At 61.4% G+C, this 25053-nt stretch overlaps 1 protein-coding gene across 2 annotated transcripts; it reads left to right on the top strand.

The window, feature by feature from the left end:
- Positions 1-1609: 1609 nt before the first annotated feature.
- Positions 1610-23620, top strand: FAM193B (family with sequence similarity 193 member B). Of its 2 annotated transcripts, XR_013346818.1 has the most exons (11): positions 1610-3016; positions 10058-10297; positions 11856-12078; positions 12434-12643; positions 14165-14534; positions 15383-15578; positions 15979-16215; positions 16894-17911; positions 18325-18400; positions 18622-18687; positions 21601-21679. XR_013346818.1 is itself a non-coding variant. In XM_077823715.1 (10 exons), the coding sequence occupies exons 2-10, from the start codon at positions 10217-10219 to the stop codon at positions 21695-21697; spliced, it is 2508 nt and encodes an 835-aa protein (XP_077679841.1). In that variant the 5' UTR covers positions 1613-3016; positions 10058-10216; the 3' UTR covers positions 21698-23620. The 2 variants fall into 2 exon arrangements, 1 of the variants encoding a protein (XP_077679841.1); XM_077823715.1 differs by lacking the exon at positions 18622-18687 and having other exon boundaries at positions 1613-3016; positions 21601-23620.
- Positions 23621-25053: the final 1433 nt, after the last annotated feature.

Below are 25053 nucleotides of genomic sequence, written 5' to 3'. Positions count from 1 at the left end.
GCACCCCCCGATCCCGGCCCCCCTGCCCCCCCGATCCCCGCCCTCTGCATCCCCTGGCTCCCCCAATCCCGGCCCCCCTGCACCCCCCGATCCCGGCCCCCCCGTACCCCCCGATCCCCGCCCCTTGCCCCCCCGTACCCCCCGATCCCGGCCCCCCGTACCCCCCGATCCCCGCCCTCTGCATCCCCTGCACCCCCCGATCCCGGCCCCCCTGCACCCCCAATCCCCGCCCTCTGCATCCCCTGGCTCCCCCGCCCCTTGCCCTCCTGTACCCCCCGATCCCCGCCCCCTGCCCTCCTGTACCCCCCGATCCCCGCCCCTTGTACCCCTGCACCCCCCGATCCCGGCCCCCTGCACCCCCCGATCCCGGCCCCCTGTATCCATGTACCCCCCCGCCTGCCCCCCCGATCCCCGCCCCCTGCATCCCCTGGCCCCCCGATCCCCGCCCCCTGCATCCCCTGGCCCCCCCGATCCCCGCCCCCTGGCCCCCTGCATCCCTGTACCCCCCCGCCTATCCCCCCGATCCCTGCCCCCTGCACCCCTGGCCGCCTGCCCCCCGATCCCTGCCCCCCTGCACCCCTGGCCCCCTGCCTGTCCCCCCGATCCTGGCCCCCCTGAACCGCCCGATCCCGGCCCCCCTGCACCCCTTGCACCCCTGATCCCCGCCCCTTGCACCCCTGATCCCCGCCCCTTGCACCCATGTACCCCCCGATCCTGGCCCCCCTGCCCCCCGATCCCCGCCCCCTGTACCCCCCCGCCTGCCCCCCGATCCCTGCCCCCTGCACCCCTGTACCCCCCCCTGCCCCCCTGATCCCCGCCCCCTGCTCCCCTGGCCACCTGCCCCCCCGATCCCTGCCCCCTGCACCCCTGTACACCCCTGATCCCCGCCCCTGCCCCCGATCCCCGCCCCCTGCATCTCCTGGCCCCTGCATCCCCTGTACCCCCCTGCCTGCCTCCCGATCCCTGCCCCTGTACTTCCCCGATCCCCTGCCCCCTGCATCCCTTTACCCCCCCGCCTGGCCCCCGATCCCCTGCCCCCTGCATCCCCTGTACCCCCCCGCCTGGCCCCCGATCCCCGCCCCCTGTACCCCTGTACCCCCCCGCCTGCCCCCCGATCCCCGCCCTCTGCACCCCTGTACCCCCCCGATCCCCGCCCCCTGCATCCCCTGGCCCCTGCATCCCCTGTACCCCCCCGCCTGCCCCCCGATCCCTGCCCCCTGCACCCCTGTACCCTCCTGCCTGCCCCCTGATCCCCACCCCCTGCACCCCTGTACTCCCCCCGATCCCCGCCCCCTGCATCCCCTGGCCCCTGCATCCCCTGTACTCCCCCGCCTGCCGCCCGATCCCCGCCCCCTGCATCCCTGTACCTCCCCTGCACCCTGATCCCCGCCCCCTACCTCCCCCGATCCCCGCCCCCCGCCCCCCGATCCCTGCACCCCGCTCCCTGCACCGCCCACCTGCCCCTGCACCCCGATCCCCCAGCTCCTGTACCTGCCCCCCGATCCCCTGCCCGCATCCTGCAGCTCCTTGCACCCCACACCTCAATCCCCCAGCTCCTGCACCCCGCTCCCTGTACCCATACCTCGATCCTCTGCCCTGCCCCAGAATCTCTACCCATCTCCTGCACCCCCGTTCCCCAGTCCCCCACTTGCACTCATGCCTAGCTCCTGATCTCCTGCACCCCACAACCCTTCTGCTCCCAGCCTCCTGTGCCTGCTCACTGCTTTCTGCCGCCAATTCACCTGCCCTGATCCCCTACTTGCACCCGACCCCCATCCCCACCTGTATGTAGGTCCCACCCCAGTTCCCCTCTGCACCCCATTGGGGCCCTGCTCCCACCCCAATCCGACCCATGTACCCATCCCCGCACACCCCAATTCCTCCCTGCACACACCCCCTGCCTGTAGTGCTCACGCCAATCCCATCCAGCCCTCTGCACACGCCCACCCGGCACCCGTCCCGTTCCTGTCCTGGGCCTGCAGTTCTCCCCCTGCACCCCCTGGCCTCCTGCACCCACCCCTTGCCTGTAGCGCCCCATTATTCTGCGTGTAGTAGCCATGCCAATCTGCACCCATCCCAGGCTGGCAGCGCTTACCTGGGTCCTGCCCACCCTCCACCTGCAGCACCTACCCGGATCTCAGCCCGCACCCGCGTGCGCACCCCCCTGCATCCGTCCCCATGACCAGACCTCCCCCAGTATGCAGAGCCCTGTGTCCCACCCCTGCAGGCAGCACCCTCCTCTCACCCTCCCTCCAAGTCTCTGTACATAGAGCTTGGTGCCCCCTTCCTTCACTCTGCATGGCCCTTTCTGTTTCCTCCCTGCCTAGATGCAGAACCACATGTGCTCCTAGCCGCATCTCCGACCCTTACCACCTAGCCCGCTCCTTACATCCCCCGTCCCTCTGTCAGCCGTCTGCTCTGCATGTGCTCGTTCCTTCCCTACCTAGCATGGTTCCCTCGACACTGAATCCAGCAGCCACAGCCTACCCTGCAGACACTCACCCCCATCTTTCCCCTGCTGCTCCCTTCGGGGGTGGGACAGGGGGCTGGAGCCATGCAGCATGCACCCCTCCAGGAGGGCTCAGGTCCTGTCCCAGGTGATCGCAGCATCCTCTTTCTGCTCTCCTGTGGGCAGTTTGCAAGTGGGTCTGACACCCAGCCCCCAACAGGCTGGCCCTAGCCAGGGCTCCGGCTGCACAAGGCGGTTTCTCTGCGCAGAACTCCACTTCCCCTCAAAGCAGAGGGGGCTTTGGGAATTGAAGACCATTGTGCCTCTTGCTGGAGCCTGGGGGGAGGCCTCTGCAGGAATTGTGCTGCTGGGCTGCGGGGTGCACAGATAGTCACCTGCCTGGGTCTTGCAGTGCATTGGCAGCGTGTGCATGAACGCTCGGCTGTGCAAACTGTTGCCCCGGCCTCTCCAGGAGGAATTCGGGGCCCCCAGCTGGAGCAGCCGAGATGAACTGTGGCATTGGGATGAATTTGCAGAAATCTCCTGAGTTCCTGTGAGAGTGATGGGGTAAGGAGACGGCAGCTTTGCTGCAAGCAGAGGGCAGCCTGTGCTGGAAGCTGGCACAGGCAGGCAGGCTCCTGGGGAGCTGGCAGCGAGCTGTGCCCTGCAGCTCCTTTCCAGGTGGGATGTTGGACCAGGCTGGATACATCTCTGGGTAGGCTGCACCTCCCCCCAGTGCACTGAGATGGCGGATCTCCGGGACGGGAGGATTCACTTCGCTTTGTGAGAGCTCACGGTTGTGGTATTAACCGTGTGGAAAGCCAGGCTGTGCACAGCTGCTGCGGCCTGTGGAAAGGGCTCGTCTGCCTTCCACACCTGTCAGCCAAGCGTGTCCAGCCCAGCAAGGGTCAGGCAGGAGCAGAGTCGGGGCTTCACGTGACCGCACAAGGTGGGGACGCTGGAGCCTGTCCGTGGCTGGAGGCGCTAGGGCACCTGGAACGCCAAGCTCATCTCTGTGCAGGACATTATTTGCCTGCTGCCTTTGGAGGGAATTCCTGCACCGCTTCCCTCCAGCGTGGGCCGGCTGGCTGCAAGGTGTAGAGAGCTTCTCCAGGGTGACAGCAGCCCCAGGTCCACAGGATCAGAAGCTATGGCAAGTAGCCGAAGATGTCGGGCAAAGTGGGGAAGGAGTTGGTGGGTAGTAGGACATACCAGCCTCGCATCTGGCACTACCTGGCCATCTCGGCAAAGTTGTCCTGGGAACTGGCCCCCTTCTCCCCCAGCCAGGCCCCGCAGGCCAGGGGGCTCAGTCTGTTCGTGAAGCTCACGTTGCCCTCTGGGCTGAGCCTGTTCAGAGTGTGGCTCTCGGGTATCTTTCTCCATCTCCGAGTTCACTGGAAGCGTGTGGGGTCAGGTGCGGTGCAGCGCTGGAGGGCGGGGAAGGCTGCCCTCTCTGGAAGGGGAGGGAAGGGCACCTGGCACTGTGTATTTTCATGACGTGCTCAAGATGTCCCCCCAAGCGGCTAACCCCAGACCCCTGCTGGGAGGAGCATCTAGACTAGGTTCCCATGTGTCCCGGCGTTGGGAGCGGAGCACGTCCATAAGCTGAGCGCACCGCAGAGGGCTATTGTAAGGGAGCTGCAGGGATAGGATGACCCGGCAGGAGACCAGCCTGCAGCCAGCTGGGGTTCAAACAGGGGAGGGCCTGGCGTTGCTGGCCAGCACAGGGATGGAGTTCTGCGGAGAACAGCCAGCCAGGGATCACATCTGGCATGGCGGGTGGGCAGAGCAGCGGAGACTTGAGTCCCGGAGGGGAACGCCTGTTACACGTGGACTGTGAGTCGGACAGAGCTAGCACAGAGGGGCCCTGCTGCAAGACGGGGGCTCCCGGCAGGAACCCCCCGATACAGGTTCTGCCGGCCTTGTGTGTCACGGGGCTGGCTGTCTGCTCCTCACGCTGGGCCATGGCTGCTTGTTAGCAGGCAGTGATGCTAGCCGGCTGCTCCTGGGTTTGCTGATCCTCGGGGCTGCATAGCCTTGTGCACAGGGACAAGAGGGGTGACCATGTATCAGGGTCCTTCTCCTGCCCCTCTCTGTGGTCGCCATGGTGAGCCCTGCTCGGCACTGGGGCGCCCAGGGCTGTACACAGGTGTGGTCTCTCCAGAGCCGAGAGATGTTCCCCTACCTGCCCGTGTCTAGTTTCTCTAGGTCCTATTACAGCTCCCAGCATAGCCCACCGTGGATCCCTGGCCCTTTGCCACTCTCCCAGAACATTGGGCTGGAGGGCTGGCAGCTGGGCCAGGCAAGCTCCTGGGTGTCAGGGCCAGCAGCTCTTTGAAGTTGCAGATGCTCTGGTTCCTTCCTGTCCACCTGCATTCTGCATCCCTGACGTGCTCTCTTGGAGTGGGGTGAACCAGACGGCCCACTGGAGTGCTGAGCTGGGCTGTCTGCCTCTGGTGGGGCAGGAATGGCTCACCTGGGCCTGAGGACCAGTGGGGCAGGGCTTGGCATTCCAGCTGCCCTAGTGCCTCTAGCCATGGACAGGCTCCAGCGTCCCCATCTTGCGCGGCCATGTGAAGCCTGGACAGTGCTCCCGCCTGACCCTTGCTGGGCTGGACACGATCGTCTGATGGGTGCGGAGAGCAGACAAGCCCTTTCCACAGCATGAGCTAGTGACACTGGGCTGGAGGGATGCTGTGAAGCCAGGCTTTATCCATGCTGGGAAGGGAGAGGCAGTGTCTGAGGGGAGCTGGCTGGCAGCTCCCTTGGCCACAGGCTGGGGGATTCTCCCCACTTGATATTGGTGCAGGGCCAGCTGTGTGTATTCACCAAGAGTCAGCCCCCAGCACGGTGTGATGACAAGGAAATCAGCCCCCTGGGCTCACACCACTTGCTGATTCTCAGCGTGTGGGGGAGCCGCTTGCTTCCCAGCTCCTGGAAGATCATCAAAGTCAAAACTCAGTCTTAAATACATGTGTGAAGATGCAGCCTGCCTGTTTGCCCCTCCTAGTCCCTGGGTGTGAGGAGACAGCGTTCTGCCCCTGCCCTGCCTGGGCGGGAGAGGCACAGCCCCACTCGGTCTTGTGCCGGGTTTTTGGTTGAGGGCAGCCCTGCGTGACTTAGGCAGATATCACGAGACCCTGGGCAGTCTGAGCACTGAGACGCTCCAGCCACCAGTGATGACATGACTTGCCTGTGGACAGGCTGGTGGCAGAGTCCAGGCATCCTGCCCCTAGTCGCAGCTTAGCCACCGCCCCCTGCCCCAGGGGCATGTCAGGCTGCGTTCTGCTCCAGGGGCATGTCACTAGCTGTTCACGGAAGGAAAACCCTGGTGTGGATGCTGTCCCCAGGAGCCTGCCATGGGAAGGGGTGTTTGTCCACACTCTGAAGGGGTCAGCCGTTCCAGGAAGGGTGGCCCAGCATAGAGGGCAGCTCCCTGTGGGATCACACCATGGTGCCACTCTGTCCTTACTGAGAACTTCAGGTCAGCCAAGCTCTCGTTGTTCTGAATTAGAATAGTGTAGGTGGTTAGGTGGCTTTTTTGTAATTAGGCCTCTCTCGAAGGCCAAGTCTGCTGGCGACCATAACGCCTCACTCGTCTGTTACCGTGCTGATACATTAGTGCTTTTAAATGACCATTTTGATATCTATTGATCGATATTTGAGCAGTTGTTTCGGAGCCTATAAAAGCCCAGCCTTCGGCAGGGCCCCTCTGGTTCTGGAGCGCCCATCTGACTGAAGGCTCCATTTGGCCCCATTCTCATTGTTGGAGCACCTCACAATAACACCCACCCCTGTAGGGAGGCCGTGAGTGCTAGCCCCATTGTGTAGATGGGGACCTGATGCACAGAGAGTCCAAGGCCCTAAGCCATGAAGGTGCCCAAACCCCACCCTTAGGCACCCACGGCTCGTGGTTAGTCACCAAAGTTTCAGTTTGGGCTCCAGCGGGAGCCCCAGAATCCCTGCTGAGCCTTGTGTGCACCTGAGTTCTCAGCTTGAATGTTTCCTTGGACCGGTATTTCTGTCCCGAGCTTACACTTGCCTACAGCACATGCAGGGCCAATCCAGTAAGCCCCCAGAGCAGGCCTTCTGGGTCAGGTCCCAGGCAGAGTCCAGCTGGAGGACGTGATTAGAACACTTCTTGGGATGTGGCAGACCCCGGTTCAATCCCCCTCCCCCCGACAGGATTTGAACAGGGGTCTCTCACTCCCCAGGTGAGTGCTCTGCCCGGGGGGCTTTGGGAGAGTCCGGGGGGGCTCCCACAGGCTGTCCTGTACAAGCTGACGGCATTAGCGCAGGGGGTCTGGACCCCGGGTCTCCCACCCGCAGGGACCATTACCGAAAGAGTTACTCTCACTCTGCTGGACCCCGTGACTGGGATAAACGCTGGGCTACGAGCTGTACCAGTGGGTGCCTCCAGCAATTCTGCATGGAGCCAGGAGGCGCCACAGGAGAAGCCTTGGGTGCCTAAGGCGGCGGGTTCCCAGTGGGGGGCCTGAGCAGAGATGGGCGCCTCCCTGCAGCCCAGACTTAGGCACCTCTTTCCAAGGGGGCGGGGCTTCGCGTCCCCCTCTTGTCAGTCTCCAAGGGGCTAGTGGCTCCCTGCCTCGTGGGCTGGCTTGTGGCCCTGTGCTTACAGCCCATCGCTCTCCAGGCGCTGCGGGGGGAGCACACGTTGCAGGGACGTTTCTGGGACTTCCTGCTTGTTCGGGGCCCCGGCACTCAGCCTCGTGCTGCTGAGGTCCCTTCGGGGACTTGCTCAAGGCCCTATGGGAACCCTGGGGCAGAGCAGGGAACGGAACCCCAGTCTCCTCAGCTCCCCCCAGCACCGAACAGCAGACCCGTCCATCCCTGCTGCCCGGGCACCCGTCACACAATGCCGCCCTAACAAATAGGTTCAAGGAGAAGCCATCCAGGGGCTCACCAAGGTGTGTCCGCAGCACAGTGGCAAGGGACTTCGCAGGGCAGCTGCAGAGCCTGGCGGGGCAGGGGCACACCAGCCCTCTGGCCCTGGAGGGCTGGGACAGGCTCCCTCTGAAAGCCGCTAGGGTCCCAGTGAGCATGTGCGGTAGGTCTCTGGGCTGCTGGCTGGGTGTGGGCCGGAAGCAGGTGGAGCTGAGGCTGTATAAATACAGCTCTGGGGCTGGCTTGGTCCAAAGGGGCTGAGCGGGGCGGGGCAGGGCGGGGGGTTGCCCCTTGTCCTGTCTGGGTTTGCCCCCTTATTGCAGGGGGACTCCTGTCAATAACTCACTCCCTTGGGGGCGTATGGAACCTGCCGGTTTGTAACTGGACTCTGGCACGTGGGAGGGGAGCCGGCTGCATGGGGCTAGCAAAGCCGGGGAACACGAGGAGCCAGTACACGGAAGATGTTCAGCTGAGGATGAAGTGTGAGGAGTTGCACATGCCTCTGGAGGCAGCAGAATGCTACCGGGCTGGGGACGTGCAGGCTCGTGTCTGTAGGCAAACCTGCAGTGCTGTGAGGGGGAGTGATCAGCGCTCCCGGCTCTGCGTGTGGCCGAGTCACTTCTCCTCGCAGAGCCTGCCGGCTGGCGAACAGCAGACGGGCGCATCAGGAGGCGCAAGTGGCTGTGCAGTGTCCATGGAGGGCGGGTGCTAAAGGGGGCCCAGGGCTCTGAGGGGGTCGTGCACGATGGCTGCTGGAAGCCTTGAGATTCTGGGCTGTATCCCCAGAAGTGTTGCAGAGCAGAAAGGGCCTGTTACTTGATGCTCATTTTACAGTTGTGGTGATGCTACCAGAAGCAAAAGGATTACTTTTTAGCTTTCTGTGCTGCCCTGGGGGGAGAGGGCTTGGACCCCGGCTCGGCTGATGGGCTCTGTGACACTCCAGACATTGACAGACGGGAATGAATTCAGGGGGTGAACGGCCATTGGTAGCACCGGGGCCACACCTGTGGGGGGTGATCCGCGGGAACTAGGGGTGATGGGGCTGCCCAGCTGGGGAAGTGTCTTTGGAGTTATGGGATAGTCTCCTGGGAAAGTGGGGAGCTTGGCTGTTTGGGGTGCTTCCTAGGCTAAGCAGAGCACCTGCTCAGGGCAACCCCTGCGAGCGCCCGGGGATGGGTCAGAACCTGGCAGGCCTTGTCCGCACCCCACACGGAGACTCGGCCACTGGGAGCTGAGGCTGGCGGAGGTCAGGCCAGATTTCAGTCCCTCTCCAGCAGATGCCCATGGGGGTGACGTGTGGCTGTCATTAGTGAGCGCAGAGAGGGAAAGCCCAGCTCAGCCCCTCCCCCAGCCTCTTTAAAAAGCCCCCCATGCCGGGTCTGTCGCAGCCCCCAGCAGCCTGCCCGGAGCTGACAGTCTCCTCGAGGCGCCCCGCCCCCACCAGAGCAGGGGCTCCAGTGCTTTCGTTCTGTCTGTGTCTGGCTGGTTTCCGCGCTCGCTGGCAGAGCAGATGGCCGGGAGCCCTGCCCGCGGCTGGCACCTGTGCCCGGGGCGAGGGGCTTGGGGAACATCCTTCCCCCCACTGCGCTAGCTCCCTCCCTGGGGTTGCCGCCAAGGGACACAATGACAGGCATACTGGAGCCTGCGTCGACTTGCATTTCTCTGCTGGCAGCAGACCCTCCCGCCGGGCCCACATACTCTGCTTCTCACCTTCCCATCAGGTGCCTCCTGCATGCTCCCCCCGGGGTGGTGACATTGGCGCAGCCTGGCACTGCCCTGGGGGGCTCCTTTTTCCCCACTCTGGGCAGCACTTGCTGCCCTCTCCCCCCGCCCGAGAGGCACAGGGTGAGCCAGGAGCCTGCCTGCCTCTCCCCTTCCCCCCAGGATCTGCGTCAGCCCTAGCAAGAGGAGAAGCTTGGCCCTTCCCTGTGCCCCCTTTGCTTCACCTTGAGTGTGAGGCGCCATCTGCTCCACAGCGGCAGTTAAACGCGTGGCTCATTGTCCTGGCCCCGCTGCAGCGGCAAACAATGGGGGACCCCTCCCCAGCTCTGCACTCTGCTCTCCACAGCTGGTGGGGGGTCTCAAAAGTAGCCGTGGGCTGCGGCCTGGCTTCCCCACCAGTGCAGGCAGGAGGCCCTGGCCCTGGGTGGGACTGCGGGGCAGAATGCAAAGAGCAGCGAGGGCCTGGCTCCTGCCACATCTGTTCCTCTGTCCACACCAAACAAAGAGCTGGGGAGGGCCCAAGGCCAGTGGGCCTGGAACAAGGGTTTGGGCAGGGGGACAAGGTATCTAGAAAGCAGGGTATTGGCTGCCTACCCCAGTTGGTGTCCTCTGCCTGCCCTTGGGTATTCCCAGGGTCACTGCTTCTGCTCAGCTCTTCTCACTCAGCGCTCCCGGCATGTCTGTGCCTAAGCCAAAGGTGGGAGCTATTGGGAAGGGGCTGGCTGTGGCCATGACAGACTCCACAGCACTTCCCCTAAATGCCCAAGACTGCTGGATTGGGTAGTGCTGGGCTCCACTCGGTCTGTGAGGGCTGCCATAGTGGGATAGCAGCGTCCGGTGGGCACGGCTCTCAGAGGTGCTGCATGGACCCAGCCTGCTGGCCCTCGGGGCCTGTCCTGCGCCCGCACAAACACCTGGGAGCTCTGCAGCCTGCCTTGTGCCCAGCTGTGAGTGACTCGTTGCCCGTGTGTCCTGCTGCAGGTGCTGCCCACTGCCAACCAGTCTGTGCAGACATGTTGTTTGCTATGTCACCGAGAGCGCAAGGACTGGGGAGGCCCATCTCACAACGGGCTGGTCTCCCCGGGCGAGAGGCTGCCTCCAGACTTCGTGCCAACGCTCGTGCAGAACCTGCTGGGAGAAATGCCGCTGTGGATCTGCCAGAGCTGTCGGAAGAGTGTGGAGGAGGAGGAGCGGCGAGCTGTCCAGGAGCAGGCCTTGGCGGTAGGCAGCTGCTGTCCTCTGGCCATGCTGGTTAGGGCCATGGCTGCCCTCAAGGCAGGGGGTCCTGCTGAGCAATCGGTACTAATTGCCATGTGGCAGCAATGACTGCTGAAGGTCCCCTTGAGCCTGGCACCCCTCTGGCCCTTGCTGAATGCCTATACGCATACCTGTCTGCTGGGCATCTCCACGCGGCTGTCTCCTGAGGCTGTGATGCCCTCGGAGGGTTTCTCCTAGCTGGGGGAGAGCCGGTAGTGCTGGTGGGGAAGGCAGGCGTTTGTTTGTTCAGGATTGTGTGAGAGCTGCCCATGTGGCATGAGGGGCCCCCTGCATGGTAAGGGCAGAGCTGGACGAGTGTGTGCACCATTGACTTATGCCTCAGTTCCGCGCCGCCCCCATCCCTCTCCTGGCTGGGAAGACTGGCTCGCTGCTCCCGCAGACCTTCGGCTGTTCCTTGGGGTGAGGGGATTTTATTAAGTGACAGGAATTTCCCCCCGTGGCTTGGCAGGCCCAGCTCCTCGCCAGAGCTGCCCCCCTCGAGGCCTGATTCCGGGCCCATCAGTCAGGGATTGGCAGCATCAGGCCAACGGAAACCATTGTGGTCAGCTCATCTGACCCCCGGTACAGCCCGGGCCTGAGAGCTGCCCCCAGACCTCCCCTACAGCAGATATGCTAGACAGACCTCCCAGCTGGATTTAAAATGGCCAGAGACTCTGCTGCAGCCTGTGGTAAGTTGTTCCAGTGGTCAGTTACTCTCATCGTTAAAAACGGGCCCTTATTTCCAGTCTGAATGGGTCTAGTGTCAATGTCCAGCCCTTGAATCGGGTTAGACCTGCCCCTGCCTGAGCGAAGGGCCCACTAGCAAATGTTTGGTCACTATGTAGGCACTTAGAGGCTGAGATCTAGTCACCCCTAACGCTTCCCTTTGGTAAACAAGGCAGATGGAACTTGAGCTATGGGCAGCCCTGGCCTCCATGCAGAGATGCACCAGGATTCATGCCTGTGCACATCCCTCCAGGGACGCTCTTGTTCTGGGTGAAGAGTGACAGAAGCACTTCATTAAAGGCGCCCAGTTGGTAGCCTGGTGCAGCTGACTGGTCTAGGCCAGAGCTTGCTGTTGTAGCCCTGCTCTACTCTGGAGAGTTAAGTCCGTGTAGCTGCGTCGCTCAGAGGTGTGGATAATCCACCCCCTGAGCGACAGAGTCATGCAGTGCATGGTGCTGCGTTGGCGGGAGAGCATCTCCTCCAGCACGGCTCCCGTGTTCTTCAGCCGACGGGAGAGCTCTCTTAGAGCGACAGGTGCCGCTGTAAGTGTGTAGCGTAGACCTGCTCTCACCGAAGGCTGATGTGGAGACCAAGGTGGCAGAGTGGGGGAGACCCAGGATGGGCCCCCCATGGCCAGGCTCGGTCCTGGCTGGGGGAGGCCCAGCAGGGAGCCCTGCGTGAGTGAGGATAGATTGGGGGCGTGTTGGGACTTGGCTTGGCCCTGGGGAGCCCAGACTAGACCCAGAGTGTTTGGGGATTCGCCTCCTGCTGCTTCATACTGTGAGTTTCTTTCCAGGTCTCATTATCGCACACGTCCTGCAAGTCGCAGTCTTGTGGGGGCGGCTCCCACTCCTCATCTTCCTCCTCATCATCTTCCTCCTCCTCGTGCCACGGGAACTCGGGGGACTGGGATCCCAGCTCCTTCCTGTCTGCTCACAAACTGTCGGGCCTCTGGAATTCCCAGCATGCCAACGGAGCCACGCAAGGCAGCCCCTTGGGGGGGCTCCCTGCTGCATTAGGTGAGTCCAGGCCAGCCCAGGGCCATATGGGTCCCGGCCTGGCTACTGGCCATCTCTGGGTCCGGGCCTGAGTGGAGTGCTGTGCTGGCTGGCCTCCAGGGGCCCTGCCTTAGAGAGCAGAACCCCTGGGGTTCCCTGGGCTCTGGAAGGGCTGGCTAGGGGGAAAGGGAGCGCATGGCCTTAGTGCCCAGGGTACAAGGGGGGCTGGATCCTCCCTTGCTGCGCCGCGAGGCTGCAGCCCGATGTTGGGGGGAGCGATATGCGCTCTGCTTCGGAGCCGTTCCAGAGTCTCCAGTGCTGGCCCAGGCCAGGCTCTGCACAGGAGAAGCCGTCTCCAGCGCTGACTCCATTTCAGGTGACAAGCACCCCAGCCTCCCGCTGGCTCCGGAGTGCGTCGGCCAGGCTCCCGCTGCGGCACCTGGGCTCAAGGTCTGTCCCTACAGCCACACCGTCCCCCCAGCTTCCAGCGGGGCTGCCCCCGGTTCGCCTCTGCCTACCTCACTCGACTTCTGTACGACGCTTCCCAAGCAGTTCAAGAGCATGTGCCGCAGGCCCACCCCGCCAGGTGTGTACTTGGGGCTCCTTGGCACTGCTCCTTTCCCTCGCCTGCTCTCCCGGGCCAGCCAGCGGCAAAGCCCTTCTCCCATGGGCTCGGGTTGCCTGTGGTGGGGGAGAAGAGCATGGCAGGCCCAAGGCCCTGCCCAAGAAGGGCCTTTTCTCATTGCTGGAGGATGAAGAGTCCTGCAGAGCGTGGAAGCTGCTGGGCCAGGCCCCTTCCCAGCCAGCTGCGTGTGCAAATGCAGCTGTGTCCTCTGCCTGTGGCTGGGAGAAGCTCGCTGGGCTGAGAAAGTCCCCTTGGCATCCCCTTGCCAGCAGGGAGCAGCCATAAGAGCGGCCAGACGGGGTCAGACCAAAGCTCCATCCAGCCCCGTGTCCCGTCTGCCAACAGTGGCCAGTGCCAGGTGCCCCAGAGGGAATGAACAGAACAGGGAATCGTCCAGTGATCCATCCCCTGTCGCCCATTCCCAGCTTCTGGCAAACGGGCTAGGGACCCCATCCCTGCCCATCCTGGCTACTAGCCATTGATGGACCTATCCGCCATTAACATTAGTTCTTTTTTGAACCCTGTTATATTCTTGGCCTTCACAAAATCCGCTGGCAAAGAGTTCCACAGGTTGACTGCATGTTGTGTGGAAAAAATGCTTCCTTTTGTTTGTTTTAAACCTGCTGCCTGTTAATGTCATTGGGTGGCCCCTAGTTCTCGTGTTATGAGAAGAAGTAAATAACACTTCCTTATTTACTTTCTCCACACCAGTCATGATTTTATAGACCTCAATCATATTCCCCTTTAGTCGTCCCTTTTTCAAGCTGAAAAGTCCCAGTCTTATCAACCTCTCCTCACATGGAAGCTGTTTCATCCCCCTCATCATTTTTGTTGCCCTTCTCTGTACCTTTTCCAATTCCAATAGATCTTTTTTGAGATGGGGCGACCACATCTGCATGCAGTATTAAAGATGTGGGTGTTCCATGGATTTATACAGAGGCAACATGGTATTTTCTGTTTTATTATCTCTCCCTTTCTTAATGATGCCCAACATTCTCTTAGCTGTTTTGACGGCCGCTGCTCATTGAGTGGATGTTTTCAGAGAACTATCCACAAGGACTCCAAGATCCCTTTCTTGAGTGGTAACAGCTAATTTAGACCCCATCATTTTATAGGTATAGTTGGGATGATCTTTTCCAATGTCCATTACTTTGATTTTATCAACATTGAATTTCATCTGCCATTTTGTTGCCCAGTCCTGGCAGCAGTGAGGATGCAGGAGGGTCCTCTGCAGCCCAGCATGCTGGGCCAGGGTCAGAGCATGGGCCAGGGTGGGCCATGTGCTCTAGGGTCAGGGGTGGTGGAAGGTCCTCGGGGAGGAAGCCCCTGTTCTTTCTGCTCTTCTGCTGGGGCTCAGCAGAGCCTGGGGTCCTGCTGGGCTCTGTGTGCGCATGGGTGCTCCCCTACCTGCCATGCTGGGCTGGGACAGCCTGGTGCCGCTGTGCACATGCTTGACCCATCTTTGATCCTGCCTGTCTGCAGGTGAGGCCTTCCACTCCTTGGACCATCACCGGCACCCGGACCTTGCCGCTCCTCCCAACAGCCCCACGGGGCTCCCCTCCCAGCCACCGGCGCTGATCTCCACCAAGCAGTCACCCGCCCACCTGAACACCTCACCGCAGGCAGCGCCGGTCCCTGCAGCCAGCCCCCACGCAGCCGCTGCCGAGTCCCCTCCTGCTGGCACCCTCTCGCATGGCCAGGCCTCCTGCAAGAGCCCTCACCTGCCCCCCGCCAATGTGCCGCTTCTGAAGATGCCACCTCCGCTTTCAGGCTGTGCCCACCCCTGCAATGGGCACTGCAGCGGCTCCCTGGTGTCACCAGCTGCCCCGCACCAGCTGCCCAGCACTAACAGGTGAGAGGGTCGCTGCCTGCCTGTGGCTGGTGTGATGGCCCCTGGTGTTCTGAGGGCGCTAGCATGAGCCAGGGGCCCTGCCAGGGCTCAAGTTGCCCTGTCCTCATCCCAAGGAACCAGCCCTTGCAGGGCAGAAGGGCTCCTCACACCATCTGCAGAGATGGTCTCACTCCAGCACCAAACAGCCCTGAGGCTCCAGGGCCTCTCCCTCCATGACAGTCTGCGAGGCAGACGTGGGCTTCGCTGCCTGTCTCTCCTGCAGTTCGGGAATTGATCCCTCTCGGCTCAGGGACCTGGGCCGCCCAGCGTGCTCTTTGTCACGAGCAGGACCAGGAGCCCAAGGACTAGCTGGTCTGCAGCCGTCTGCCCTGGCCCCTTGGAGTGGGCTGGAGCGTTGGGTTCCTCCCTGGGGATGCCTGTCGGCAGGGAGCCCCAGCCCACCTGGGGAGGGGCAGCAGAGAGTGCTGTAGTGGGGTCCGTGGTGGGTGGGGCGTGTAGTGCAGGCAGCTAGGCTCTGGCTGCACCCCCTGGCTCTGGGTCTGGTTTGCTGGCATGCTCGGCAAGTCTTTGCCCTACCAAAGGGTGTGGGGTCCCAGGGAGCAGCGCAGGGGTCTCTTCCCAGCCGATTAAACAAGCCAGTCAGTGTCAGGAGAGTGTCTGGGGGTGGGGACCACCTCCCCTGGGGCCTTCCCTCCCCTGCAAGGTGGCCCCAAGCAGTTCTGGGACATCGGAGGGGACTGCTCCTTTCGGCAGCCCCAGCACCATCTGAGCTTGGCTCGGCTGCGGCCCCCAGTGCCTCACTGCCCTGGGTCTGCCTTCCAGCTACCTCCCTCCCTCCCTTCCCCCAGGGACCCCATGTGCAAAGGACACAAGTTCCCCAATGGTACCAGCTGCCACCCGCCACAGTCATGCGAGGCGGACGAGGGGCTCGGGGAGGATGAGGACAGCAGCTCCGAGCGCAGCTCCTGCACCTCCTCCTCCACCAACCAGAAAGACGGGAAATTCTGTGACTGCTGCTACTGTGAGTTCTTCGGCCACAACGCGGTAAGTGAGCCATTGAACTGGGCTTGCTGGCCATGGGCGCGTGGCAGACTGCCATGCCGAGAGCACAGGCAGCCGGTGGCTGGGCTGTGGGCCTTTGTCCTCCACAGGCCTGACATCAGCCCCTCTTTGCTAGTCCAGCCCTGGAGAGCCACCCGGGAGCAGCCAGTCCGTCTCCATCTGACGCTGCCCCTGCCCCCTGCAGCTCGGCCAGCGCCTCTCAGTCCCAGCGCCCAGGGCCCCCGTCTCAGCCCAGCAGCTCTCCTTGGCAAACTAGGAACCATGCTGCCTTCAGCAGTGAGCTGTGGGTGGGGCAGCCCCATAAGCAGAGGGTGGGAAGGGGCCTGGGAACAGCGTCCATCTGTGCCAGGCAGGACAGTAGTAGCCCAGGTTGTCTCTGCAGCCCCCTGCGGCCCCCACGAGCCGGAACTATGCCGAGATCCGGGAGAAGCTGCGCTCCCGTCTCACCAAGAGGAAGGAGGAGCTCCCACAGAAGCTGGGCCACAGCAGCAGCTCGGGGGAGCCGGCCGTGGATCACCGGGACGTGGACGAGCTCCTGGACTACATCAACAGCTCGGAGCCCAAGCCCCTGAACAGCGCCAAGGCCGCCAAGCGGGCACGGCACAAGCAGAAGAAGAAGGTGAGGACGGGGGGAGGGGAATGTGCTGTTCCAGACCCGGTCCAGCGGGGGTCAGAGCCGCCTTGGGTCCCGTTTTTCCCTTGGTAGCGGCCCTGGCCCCGAGCCCCCCCCCGGAATAGCCCAGAGTGTTAGACACACCCCAGAGTTGGGAAAGGCCTTGAGGCCCAGCCCCACCCACCCTACCTGGGAGGCTGGATCAGGGTTGCACCCCTATAGGGCTCTGCCCTCCCCACCTCGGAAGCTTTCCCTGTGCTTAGCGCCCTCCCCAGGGGCCTGTCGGGAACACCTCTGGCTCTTTGCAGGGACCTGGGCACCTCTCCCACGTGGGGTCTCCCCAGCATGTGCCTGTCCTGATGGGGCTGAGTGCCAGATCCCGGTGCGGGCCAGGGCCCCTCCTTGTTCTGGGAGCTGGGAATCAGCCACTGGCCTGTGGTGCAGCCTGTGCCAGCCGATAGGTCTCCCCCAGGCCTGAGCTGGTGGGCGGCCGTGCCGGAGCAGGGGCTGTCGTGCCCCCTCCAGAGGGCATAGGGCACCCCAGCTGTGCTTGCTACAGGCTGAGCTGCGCTGTGCAGCAGTGCTTGGGTTTGCTGCCCCACGCCCAGGGCGTGCCAGCCCGCTGGGCTTCTCTCCGGCCCCCTGAGAACCTCTGACCCTGGCCCACCGCCTTGCCTGTTCCAGGAGAAGGAGAAAGCCCAGCTGGAGGCGGAGGCCCAGAAGCGGGTGGCATGCGGCCCTCTGGCTGGCCAGGACCGGGAGCTGGCGGAGGAGAAGCTCCTGGAGTGGCCCCAGCTGGAGCTGGAGCGGGTGAACAGCTTCCTCAGCAGCCGGCTGCAGGAGATCAAGAACACCATTAAGGACTCCATCCGCGCCAGCTTCAGCGTCTACGACCTCAACCTGGACGTTGCTGACTTCCCCAAGAAGGCCGCCGTGCTGGAGCAGAAGACTCTGCTGTCCCACCTCAACGGCTCCTCGGGCCTGCAGGAGATCGATCTGGATCTCTCCCCTCTGAGCCTGGGCTCCTCCAAGAACCACATGCTGCTGCGGAGCGAGCTGGGCCCTCGCTGGGGGGAGGGCCCTGGGGAGGGGCCACCGCAGGCTGAGAACGGGGTGGTGAGGCGCCTGAGCGCGGTGCCCAACCTCTCCCGGATGATCTGGGTCCAGTCCCCCCAGCCGACAGACTCTGCCCAGGAGAGCGGCGGGCCTGGCCTGGAGTGCACGGAGGTGGTGCCGGCCAAGGGTCCAGAGCCCCAGGAGCAGACACCGGCGGGGGGCAGGCAGAGGAGGAACAAGCGACAGAGCTGCCAGGCGAGGAAGGGGGAATGCACCGCGGTGCCCGGCGCCCAGGCCGGGCTGGAGAGTCCCAGCTCGAAGGGGCTCGTGCTGGGAGCCAAGCACCCTTCAAAGCCTGGAGCAGTGCCCACTCTGCGGAGGGGGAGTGGCTGTGTGGAGCCACCGGAGAGCGCCAAGGGGCAGGGCTGGGGCTGCGGCGGCTCCAGGCCCGAGAAGGAGAGGAGCAGCGAGTGGAAAGGCCGGAGGGGCGAGGGCAAAGCAGAGCAGCCGGAGCTGGTGCAGCCACCTCCCCTTGCCGCTGGGGACCAGCAGCCCCTGCACCCCGCCACCCTGGGCAGCTCCCCCCAGCCCAAGGGCAAGAGCAGGAAGAGCAGGAGCAGGATGGAGAAATCGAACACGTCCATCGGTGAGTCCCCTGTGCGGTCCCTCTGCTCAGCAGTGACCTTGTCCCAGCTCCGGCCCGTCATCCTGCGCAGCTGAGCGCTGTGGTGAGCGCGAAGCTCTCTTGTCGACTCGGCACGATGCACGGGGGGGGTGGGCTCAGGTCGGTGTGGCTGCGTCGCCCCCCCTAGGCCACGGAGCTGTGCTGCCATAGGGTGGCTCTAGTGGAGACCAGTCAGCGGTGGTGTACCCTGGCTCTGCCCCCTTGCCCTGCACCCCATGGTCTCTATCCATTGCTCTTTGCTCCAAGCAGGCTCTGTGCCGGGCGGCAGCGCGGGCCCCTGGTGCTGAGGGGGGTGTTCTTGGGGCGTGCGGTCCTTGGCGCTGACCCTGCTCCGCCTGGAGCGCTTTGCTGACTGTGTCCCACCACTTTGCCAGATGACGTGTTCCTGCCCAAAGACGTGGATGGGGCAGAGATGGACGAGACGGACCGAGAAGTAGAGTACTTCAAGAGGTGAGACCAGCCTGCAGCTCTCTGCGAGAGTGGGGCTGGGGGTGCCAGGAGGGGCATGTGTGTATCATCCTGGTGGGGGAGGGGCACTCCTGCCCTCTGGGACTCCATGTGTGGGGAGGGTCCCAGAGGCCAGGCTCCAGCCCGAGAGGCTCAGCTGTGCCATGCTGGAGGCATACCCAGAGGAGTGTTCGAAGAGCTAACCCCATTCTCCCTTCCTGCAGATGAAGCCCTTTACGTCTCGTCCGACCCTCAGTGGACATGGAGACCAGCTGATCCCCATCCACTTTGTAATAGCCCCCCCCCTTGGTATCAACCCTCCCCCCTTTTGTTGTCTTTTCTCCAGACTAAACGCCCAGTTTTTTAACCGTTCCTCACAGGGCAGGGCTTCTAAACCTTTGATCATTTTTGTTGCTCTCAACTGTACTGTCTCCAGTTTGCTCACATCTTCTCTAAAGTGTAGCACCCAGAACTGGGCACTGCAGCTGGGGCCTCACCAGCGCTGAGTAGAGCGGGACAGTGACCTCCCCTGGCTTACGTACGACACTCCTGTTAGTACACCCCAGAATGATATTAGCCTTTTCTGCAACTTCATCCCATTGCTGTGATCCACTATAGCCTGCAGATCCTTGGCAGCAGGACTACTGTGTAGCCAGTTATTCCCTATTGTGTAGCTGGGCATTTGATTTTCCTTCGTAAGTGAAGTACTGTGCACTTGTCTTTAGTGAATTTGATCTTGTGATTTCAGACCAATTCCTAATTTGTAAAAGCGTTGTGAATTCAAATGCGAATCCTGACCTCCAAAGTGTTTGCAGCCCCTCCCAGCGTGGTGTCAGCCACACACTGTACGTGCACGCTCTCCACTCTGTTATCCAAGTCATGAATGAAAATAATGAATAGTACCAGACCCAGGGCTGACCCACACGGGACCCCACTAGAAACGCCCTCCCAGTTTGACAGCAAACCATTGATAGCTCCTCTTTGAGCCCAGTCTTTCAGCCAGTTGTGCATCCGCCTTCTAGTAATTCCATCTCGCCCGAACTTCCCCAGTTTGCTTCTGAGAATGTCATGCAGGACTGTGTCACAAGCCCTGCTAAAATCAAGACCTCACATCTGCGGCTTCCCCCCATCCGCTAGGCCAGTGACCCTGTCAAAGAAGAAGATGAGGTGGGTTCTTGACAAATCCACGCTGGCTGTTCCTTATAACCTGTTATCCTCTAGGTGCTCACAAACAGATTGTGTAATAGTTTGTTCCAGTATCTTTCCAGGTATTGAAGTTAGGCTGACTGGTCTGTACTTTCCCAGGGCCTCTTTGTTCCCTTTTTGGAAGAGAGGTGTTGTGTTTGCTCATCTCCAGTCTTCTGGGCCCTCGCCTGTCCTCCAGGTATTCTTGAAGATACAGGAATTGCGAATGGTTCCGAGATGGCTTAGGCAGTGTTACCCGCACAAAATTCTTTGTCACTTGCACACTTTAGGACATCCCACCTCTACCTAGTTCCTAGGGATCAAGGCATAACCTGGTTCATTTAAGCACCCCAACCCTTTCCCAGTTCCTAGGGCTCCAGGCAAAAGGCACCAGACTTTACACCTCCATCGGCTCCGGGCTCTACTCCTCCGGGCTCAGAGCAAACACCCATTCCCTGTGGGCTCAGGGCTTAATCTTTGCGGGTTTACAGGGTCTTTTACCAGTGAAAGAGCCTCTCACAGTAATATCCTACTTAACCTCTATTTATTAACAATCACCAAAACAATGCACATGCTACACATACAGTGCTTGCCACTCCCAATAAGACAGAAGAACTTTTCTTGATGGCCAGTCAGGATCAGGTCCATCTCGGGGACTCCAGTTTCTGCACGGTGTCATTGGCAGTGTTGAGTCTGGCAGCTCTGATCTTTGGGGCTGTGTCCTGGAGTTGGTTCTGCAAAACTTCCTTTTGGACCCCAGTTTATATAGTGAAACTTGAGTCCTGCTTAGCTGTACCTTAATCAGTCATTTTACTAAAACATTACTAAACAATCCTAAGACTGTAACAAAAATCGCTAACCAATCCTACCCCACCACCTAAATTAATTTACACAGAGCAAAATTAATTATGTAACAGACAGAAACAACTGAAGAACCAGACAGAGCTCATACAGACAAACAATAGGGAAGTGGGGACCATAAAGACAAAATAATAAAGAACTGAGGATTTCACAACCACAACTATTGATAAGTGGTTTCTTGACAGACAGATGTTATCAAACTAGGTTTTCTTTAACCATCTTAAGATCTGTTTCTTTACCTGGTGATAGTGGGGGCCATTAGGAAAGGATCTCCTCCTTAACATCCTGATATTACATTGTTTTAATGTCATTTAGATGGAATGTGGGGATGTGACTTCCTGCTTCTTAGCTCATGGCTACTGCTCTCTTAATCTGGCTGCAGATAAAGGCCTTAGGCCTGAGCATATGGCTCTAAGAAAAGGCTTTATCTATACACTAGCTCCTTAAGAACCCTGGGGTGAATTTCCTCAGACCCTGCTGACTCAACTATGTTCAGCTTGTCTAATGATTCTCTAACCTGTTCTGTCCTTGCCTGGGCTTGCGTTCCGCCCCCTTGCTGTGTTAGCGAGTGTCTGGTCGTCATTAACCTTTTTAACGAGAAGCAAAGCAGGCGGCAAACACCTCCACCTCGTGAAGTCGTCAGTTCTGAGCTCGTCCCGGGCCCCTAGGAGAGGACCTAGGCTTTCCTTCTTCTTTCTCTTGCCCCAGTGTATTTATAGAACCGCTTAAGCCTTGTCTGTCCCTTGCCAGGTGTAACTGATTTTGTCGCCGCGTGCTCGTGCTGTTCTTTTGTACTTCTCAGCACTTGGTTCAGGTTTCCACTGATGTAGGATTCCTTTTTGATCTTCAGGTCATTAAAGGGCTCCTCATGGCCTCTGACCGTTTTCCCTGTCTCTCCTTTGCTCGGGCTGGTTGGCAGTTGTGCTTTTAATATTGCCCCTGTGAGAAACTGCCTCCTCTCCTGGGCTCCTTTATTCCTGGGCTTTTCTTCCAAGGGACCTAGCCTGCTCTGGCTAGGGTGGGGAGGGTAGAATCCCTGGCTTGGGTGGTGCTGTGGGGCGGGGGGTGGATGGGTTGGGCAGTGGCTGTGCAGGGGGCAGGGAGCGGTCACTGTCTCTGCTCTTTCCCTGATTCTCTCTCTCTCCCCCCTCCCCCAGGTTCTGTCTGGATTCTGCTAAGCAAACTCGGCAGAAAGTGGCCGTGAACTGGACCAACTTCACCCTGAAGAAAACCACTTCAAGTGCAGCTCAGTGAGGTGTGGGGGGAGCCCCAGTGTGTGCAAGGGGCCCTGTGCCTACCCCCCAGCACCCACAGACACTCGCCTCACTGTGCCCCTCCCCCTGCTGGGGGGCTCCTTTTGTTTTCTCTGTGGGTTCCTCTTCCTGTGAATGTGGAACCCCTTCCCCCCAGGCCTGTCAGGCCTGCACCTCCCCAGCCAGTCACAGCTCTCGGCGGGGAGGGGGGGCGGGGGACTCCCTAGCTTAGGCAGCCCCCTCCCCCGCCCAGTCCCTCTAGGGGATTTTCTCTTCTCCCAGCACTCCGTTGGTGATGTGCAGGGAGCCTGCCAGCGCCAGTGGGCAGCCCCCCCGTGCCAGCCTGGCGCGCAGCCGGGGGAAAGGACCATGCTGGACCTAATAAAGAACTTTTTAATTTTTTATTTTATTTAAAAAACCCAACTTTTTTTGTTGTTTTTTCCTGGCTTCCTGGGACACCCTAAGCCCCCCCCCCCCCCCCTCCCCAAGCTCAGCTGCCCTGCCAGCCTGTCACAGGAGATACCCAGCTTCCTGTAGCAAACAGGCCCTCCAAGCTCCCTGGGGGGTCCAGCTGACCCACTGTGTCCCAGCCAAGCTGAGGGTTTGGGCCCTAGGCAGGAGCTGCAACTTCCACTCTGCCTAGGGGCTGAGTTCACTCCTCTCCTGACCCTTCCGCCTCCCATCGCTACCCAGCCGCAGGCCCTGAGCTCTTCCCTGGGTGCGAGGGGCACCCTGCACCTGCTGTGGGAAGCCTCATTGGGCACCATAATGAGCACATTGCAGCATCCCATGAGCCCAGCAGCACCTGCAGAAGGGCCAGGGCCTCCCAGTCTGCAGGCGCTGCTCTCCCAGCAGTGTGGGTGCCTGCAGCAGCCCTCTGCACCCCCTTTGCACCAGTCCATGTGCTCTCTGCTCTTGGGTTCCCAAAGGGCCATGCCTGGCTGGGGGCAGAGTGCACCCAGAGCAGCACTTCTGGGAGCCAGGGGAGGGATGGGGTTGGTAGTAGCTGGGCTGTGCCTCGCTCTCCCTCTGGCCAGCCCTATGGCCGAGCGGACCTGTGCACGTCAGGCTGCCGGGCCTGCTCAGGGGGCAATGCCTGTGCCCCGCGCCCAAGTACAGGGTGAGGTCCTGATGGGCGTGCTGCCCAGCCCAGCCCTGCTTTGGATTGAGGGGGATCGAAAGCAGGGCGTGGGTGCCTCAGCTCGTGGAGCCTGGGGTAAGGGATGCCCAGGACAGGAGCTGGGGGCTTTCTCTGCCCCAGGGAGCAGCATGTGCACTCCACCTCCCCTCCCAGCTTGGGCCAAGCAGCACTGGGGCTGGGAGGAAAGAGGGCGCCAGGCAGCCCAGCGGGGTCGAACACAGCCTGAGCTCTGCCACCTGCTCCATGCTGGATCTTCCTGCCCTGTGCAGATAACACCAGATTAGCTCCACCATGAGGCTCCACCCTCAGCTCTGTGGCTCACAGGGTTCTGGTGAATCCCTGGCCCGCCAGGCCCCTGCTTGTACCATAATCCCAGCCTAACCCTGGTGTGACAGGTGTGGGAGCCACGGCGGGCCAGGGGCTCTGGCTGACAGAGCAGCGCTTCCTAGTCTGTTCTCAGGGTGTGTGCTGAAGGGCAGAGGGATGGACAGGCAGTGGGTCCCCTTCTCCGCACACGTGCCCGGCGTTCCCCACACCAACCTAACCCCTTAGGGAGCTACAACGGAAACAAACTGCCAATCTCTGGACCACGATTTCTGGTGCTACCCGGTCCCCCAGCCTGCAGGTGGCTGGGAAGGTGCCGCTGGCCTTGCCCCGCCTGCAAAGGGAGCGTGCTGTGCAGCCAGCCACGGCCAGACTGGCTTCTCTGGTTTTTTTAATTATTTACTTTTGATACTGTGAAAATCTTTCATGCTGAAAGATAAAATGCCGTTTGGACACAGAGCGGGTGTGTGTGCTGTGTGATTAGCGGGTGGCTGGAGGGGGCAGGCCCCGAGCCAGCAGCGTGTCCCAGGTCCAGCCGGGCCCTGGCAGTGATTCTGATCAGCAGCAGCCCGAGGGTGCCTTGGCCGTGACCTCATGGCCCCCTCGTGGCACTGTGGGGGGTGGGTAGATTGTGCCAAACGCTCCCCTGCTCTCCCCTACCCCTGGCCATCTGCCCCTCTGAGTGCCTGGCTACCGTCAAACCCAGCTGTCCCATGCTGACCTCTGCTGGCAGGGACTGCATGGCGAGGCCCCCCCGGGGGATTGTATGGGGAATGGGCCAGTGCAGAGAGGCAAACACTTAGCCCTGCCTTGAGGGCAGGGGACTGGACTAATGGCCTCTCGAGGTCCTGTTCTGTCCCACGGTTCTGTGAGAGGGCCCCACGCTAGGCCAAGCAGCGGGGCAGCTTCCCGCATGGCCACGGGAGCACCGCCTAGCAGCTGTGGCAGTAAGGGTGGCCTTCCCAGCGCTCCCATTGATGGCTCTGGCACTGACCCAGCCTGGCTGGCACAGGCAGGAGACTCCCTAGCCTGGTATCATGGGCTGGGCCATGTGCTCCTGCCAGACCCCCTGGCTGCTGCAGGCAACGTGATCAGGCACCTCTCACCCAGCATGCCGGCCCGCCCCAGGGTGCAGGGGGGCCAGGCTGGGACATGGAGTTACACTGGCCCCTGCATTCAGGCAACCTCTGCTGCGACGTTGCCTGACCTCGGGCCAGGTCAGCCCTTGGGTGGGAGATGGGGAGCTGCAGGAAGTGCTGCTCCAGCAGGAGGCTTCCCTCTGCAGGGCTCTGTGCTGGGGGGCTGCTGGCCGGTCAGAAAGGCGGCTCTCAGGAGGTGCGGCCCAGCCACGCTTCAGGGCAGGTCATTCTGCCGTCTTCAGCCCCCTCTGCAGCTTCAGTTGCACAAGAGTCACGCCCTAAAGGCCTTTGTGCCGGCCCCTGGAGGCCATGCTTCAGTACTGGCCGGGGAGGGTGACCTCGAGTAGGGGGTGGGACTCCACCTCTGCGGAGAAAGGGAATCCTTGGGCCAGGAGGTCTGATAAAGTACCCAGTGAGGGGCCTACGGCAGGGGGCAGGGCCACTGCTCTCAGCCTGTCCTAACCCTACAACAGGCAGGCTGTCAATGACAGGGGGAAGCAGCGAGTTCACAAATGGTAAAAGGACCTATTTGTTCTTTCAGTGAATGATTAGCCATGGGAACTCTCTGCCACATGATGGCAGTGAGGCCAAGAATTCAGCAGGATCCAGAAGGGGCTCAGATGTTTCCATGGAAAACAAGATCCAGAGATATGAGTAAATATGGAAACCAAATGAGTGCTTGGAAAGGAGAGGAACCTTCTGCTTTAGGGCATGAGCCAACCCTAACTTGGAGCGTTAGAGGAAGTGCCCCGA

The sequence above is a fragment of the Eretmochelys imbricata genome, chromosome 8 (genome assembly GCF_965152235.1).
Source record: "Eretmochelys imbricata isolate rEreImb1 chromosome 8, rEreImb1.hap1, whole genome shotgun sequence".
Lineage (NCBI taxonomy): Eukaryota > Metazoa > Chordata > Testudines > Cheloniidae > Eretmochelys > Eretmochelys imbricata.
Note: the sequence above shows the minus strand (reverse complement) of the source record. Positions and strands in the feature narration are given on the sequence as shown.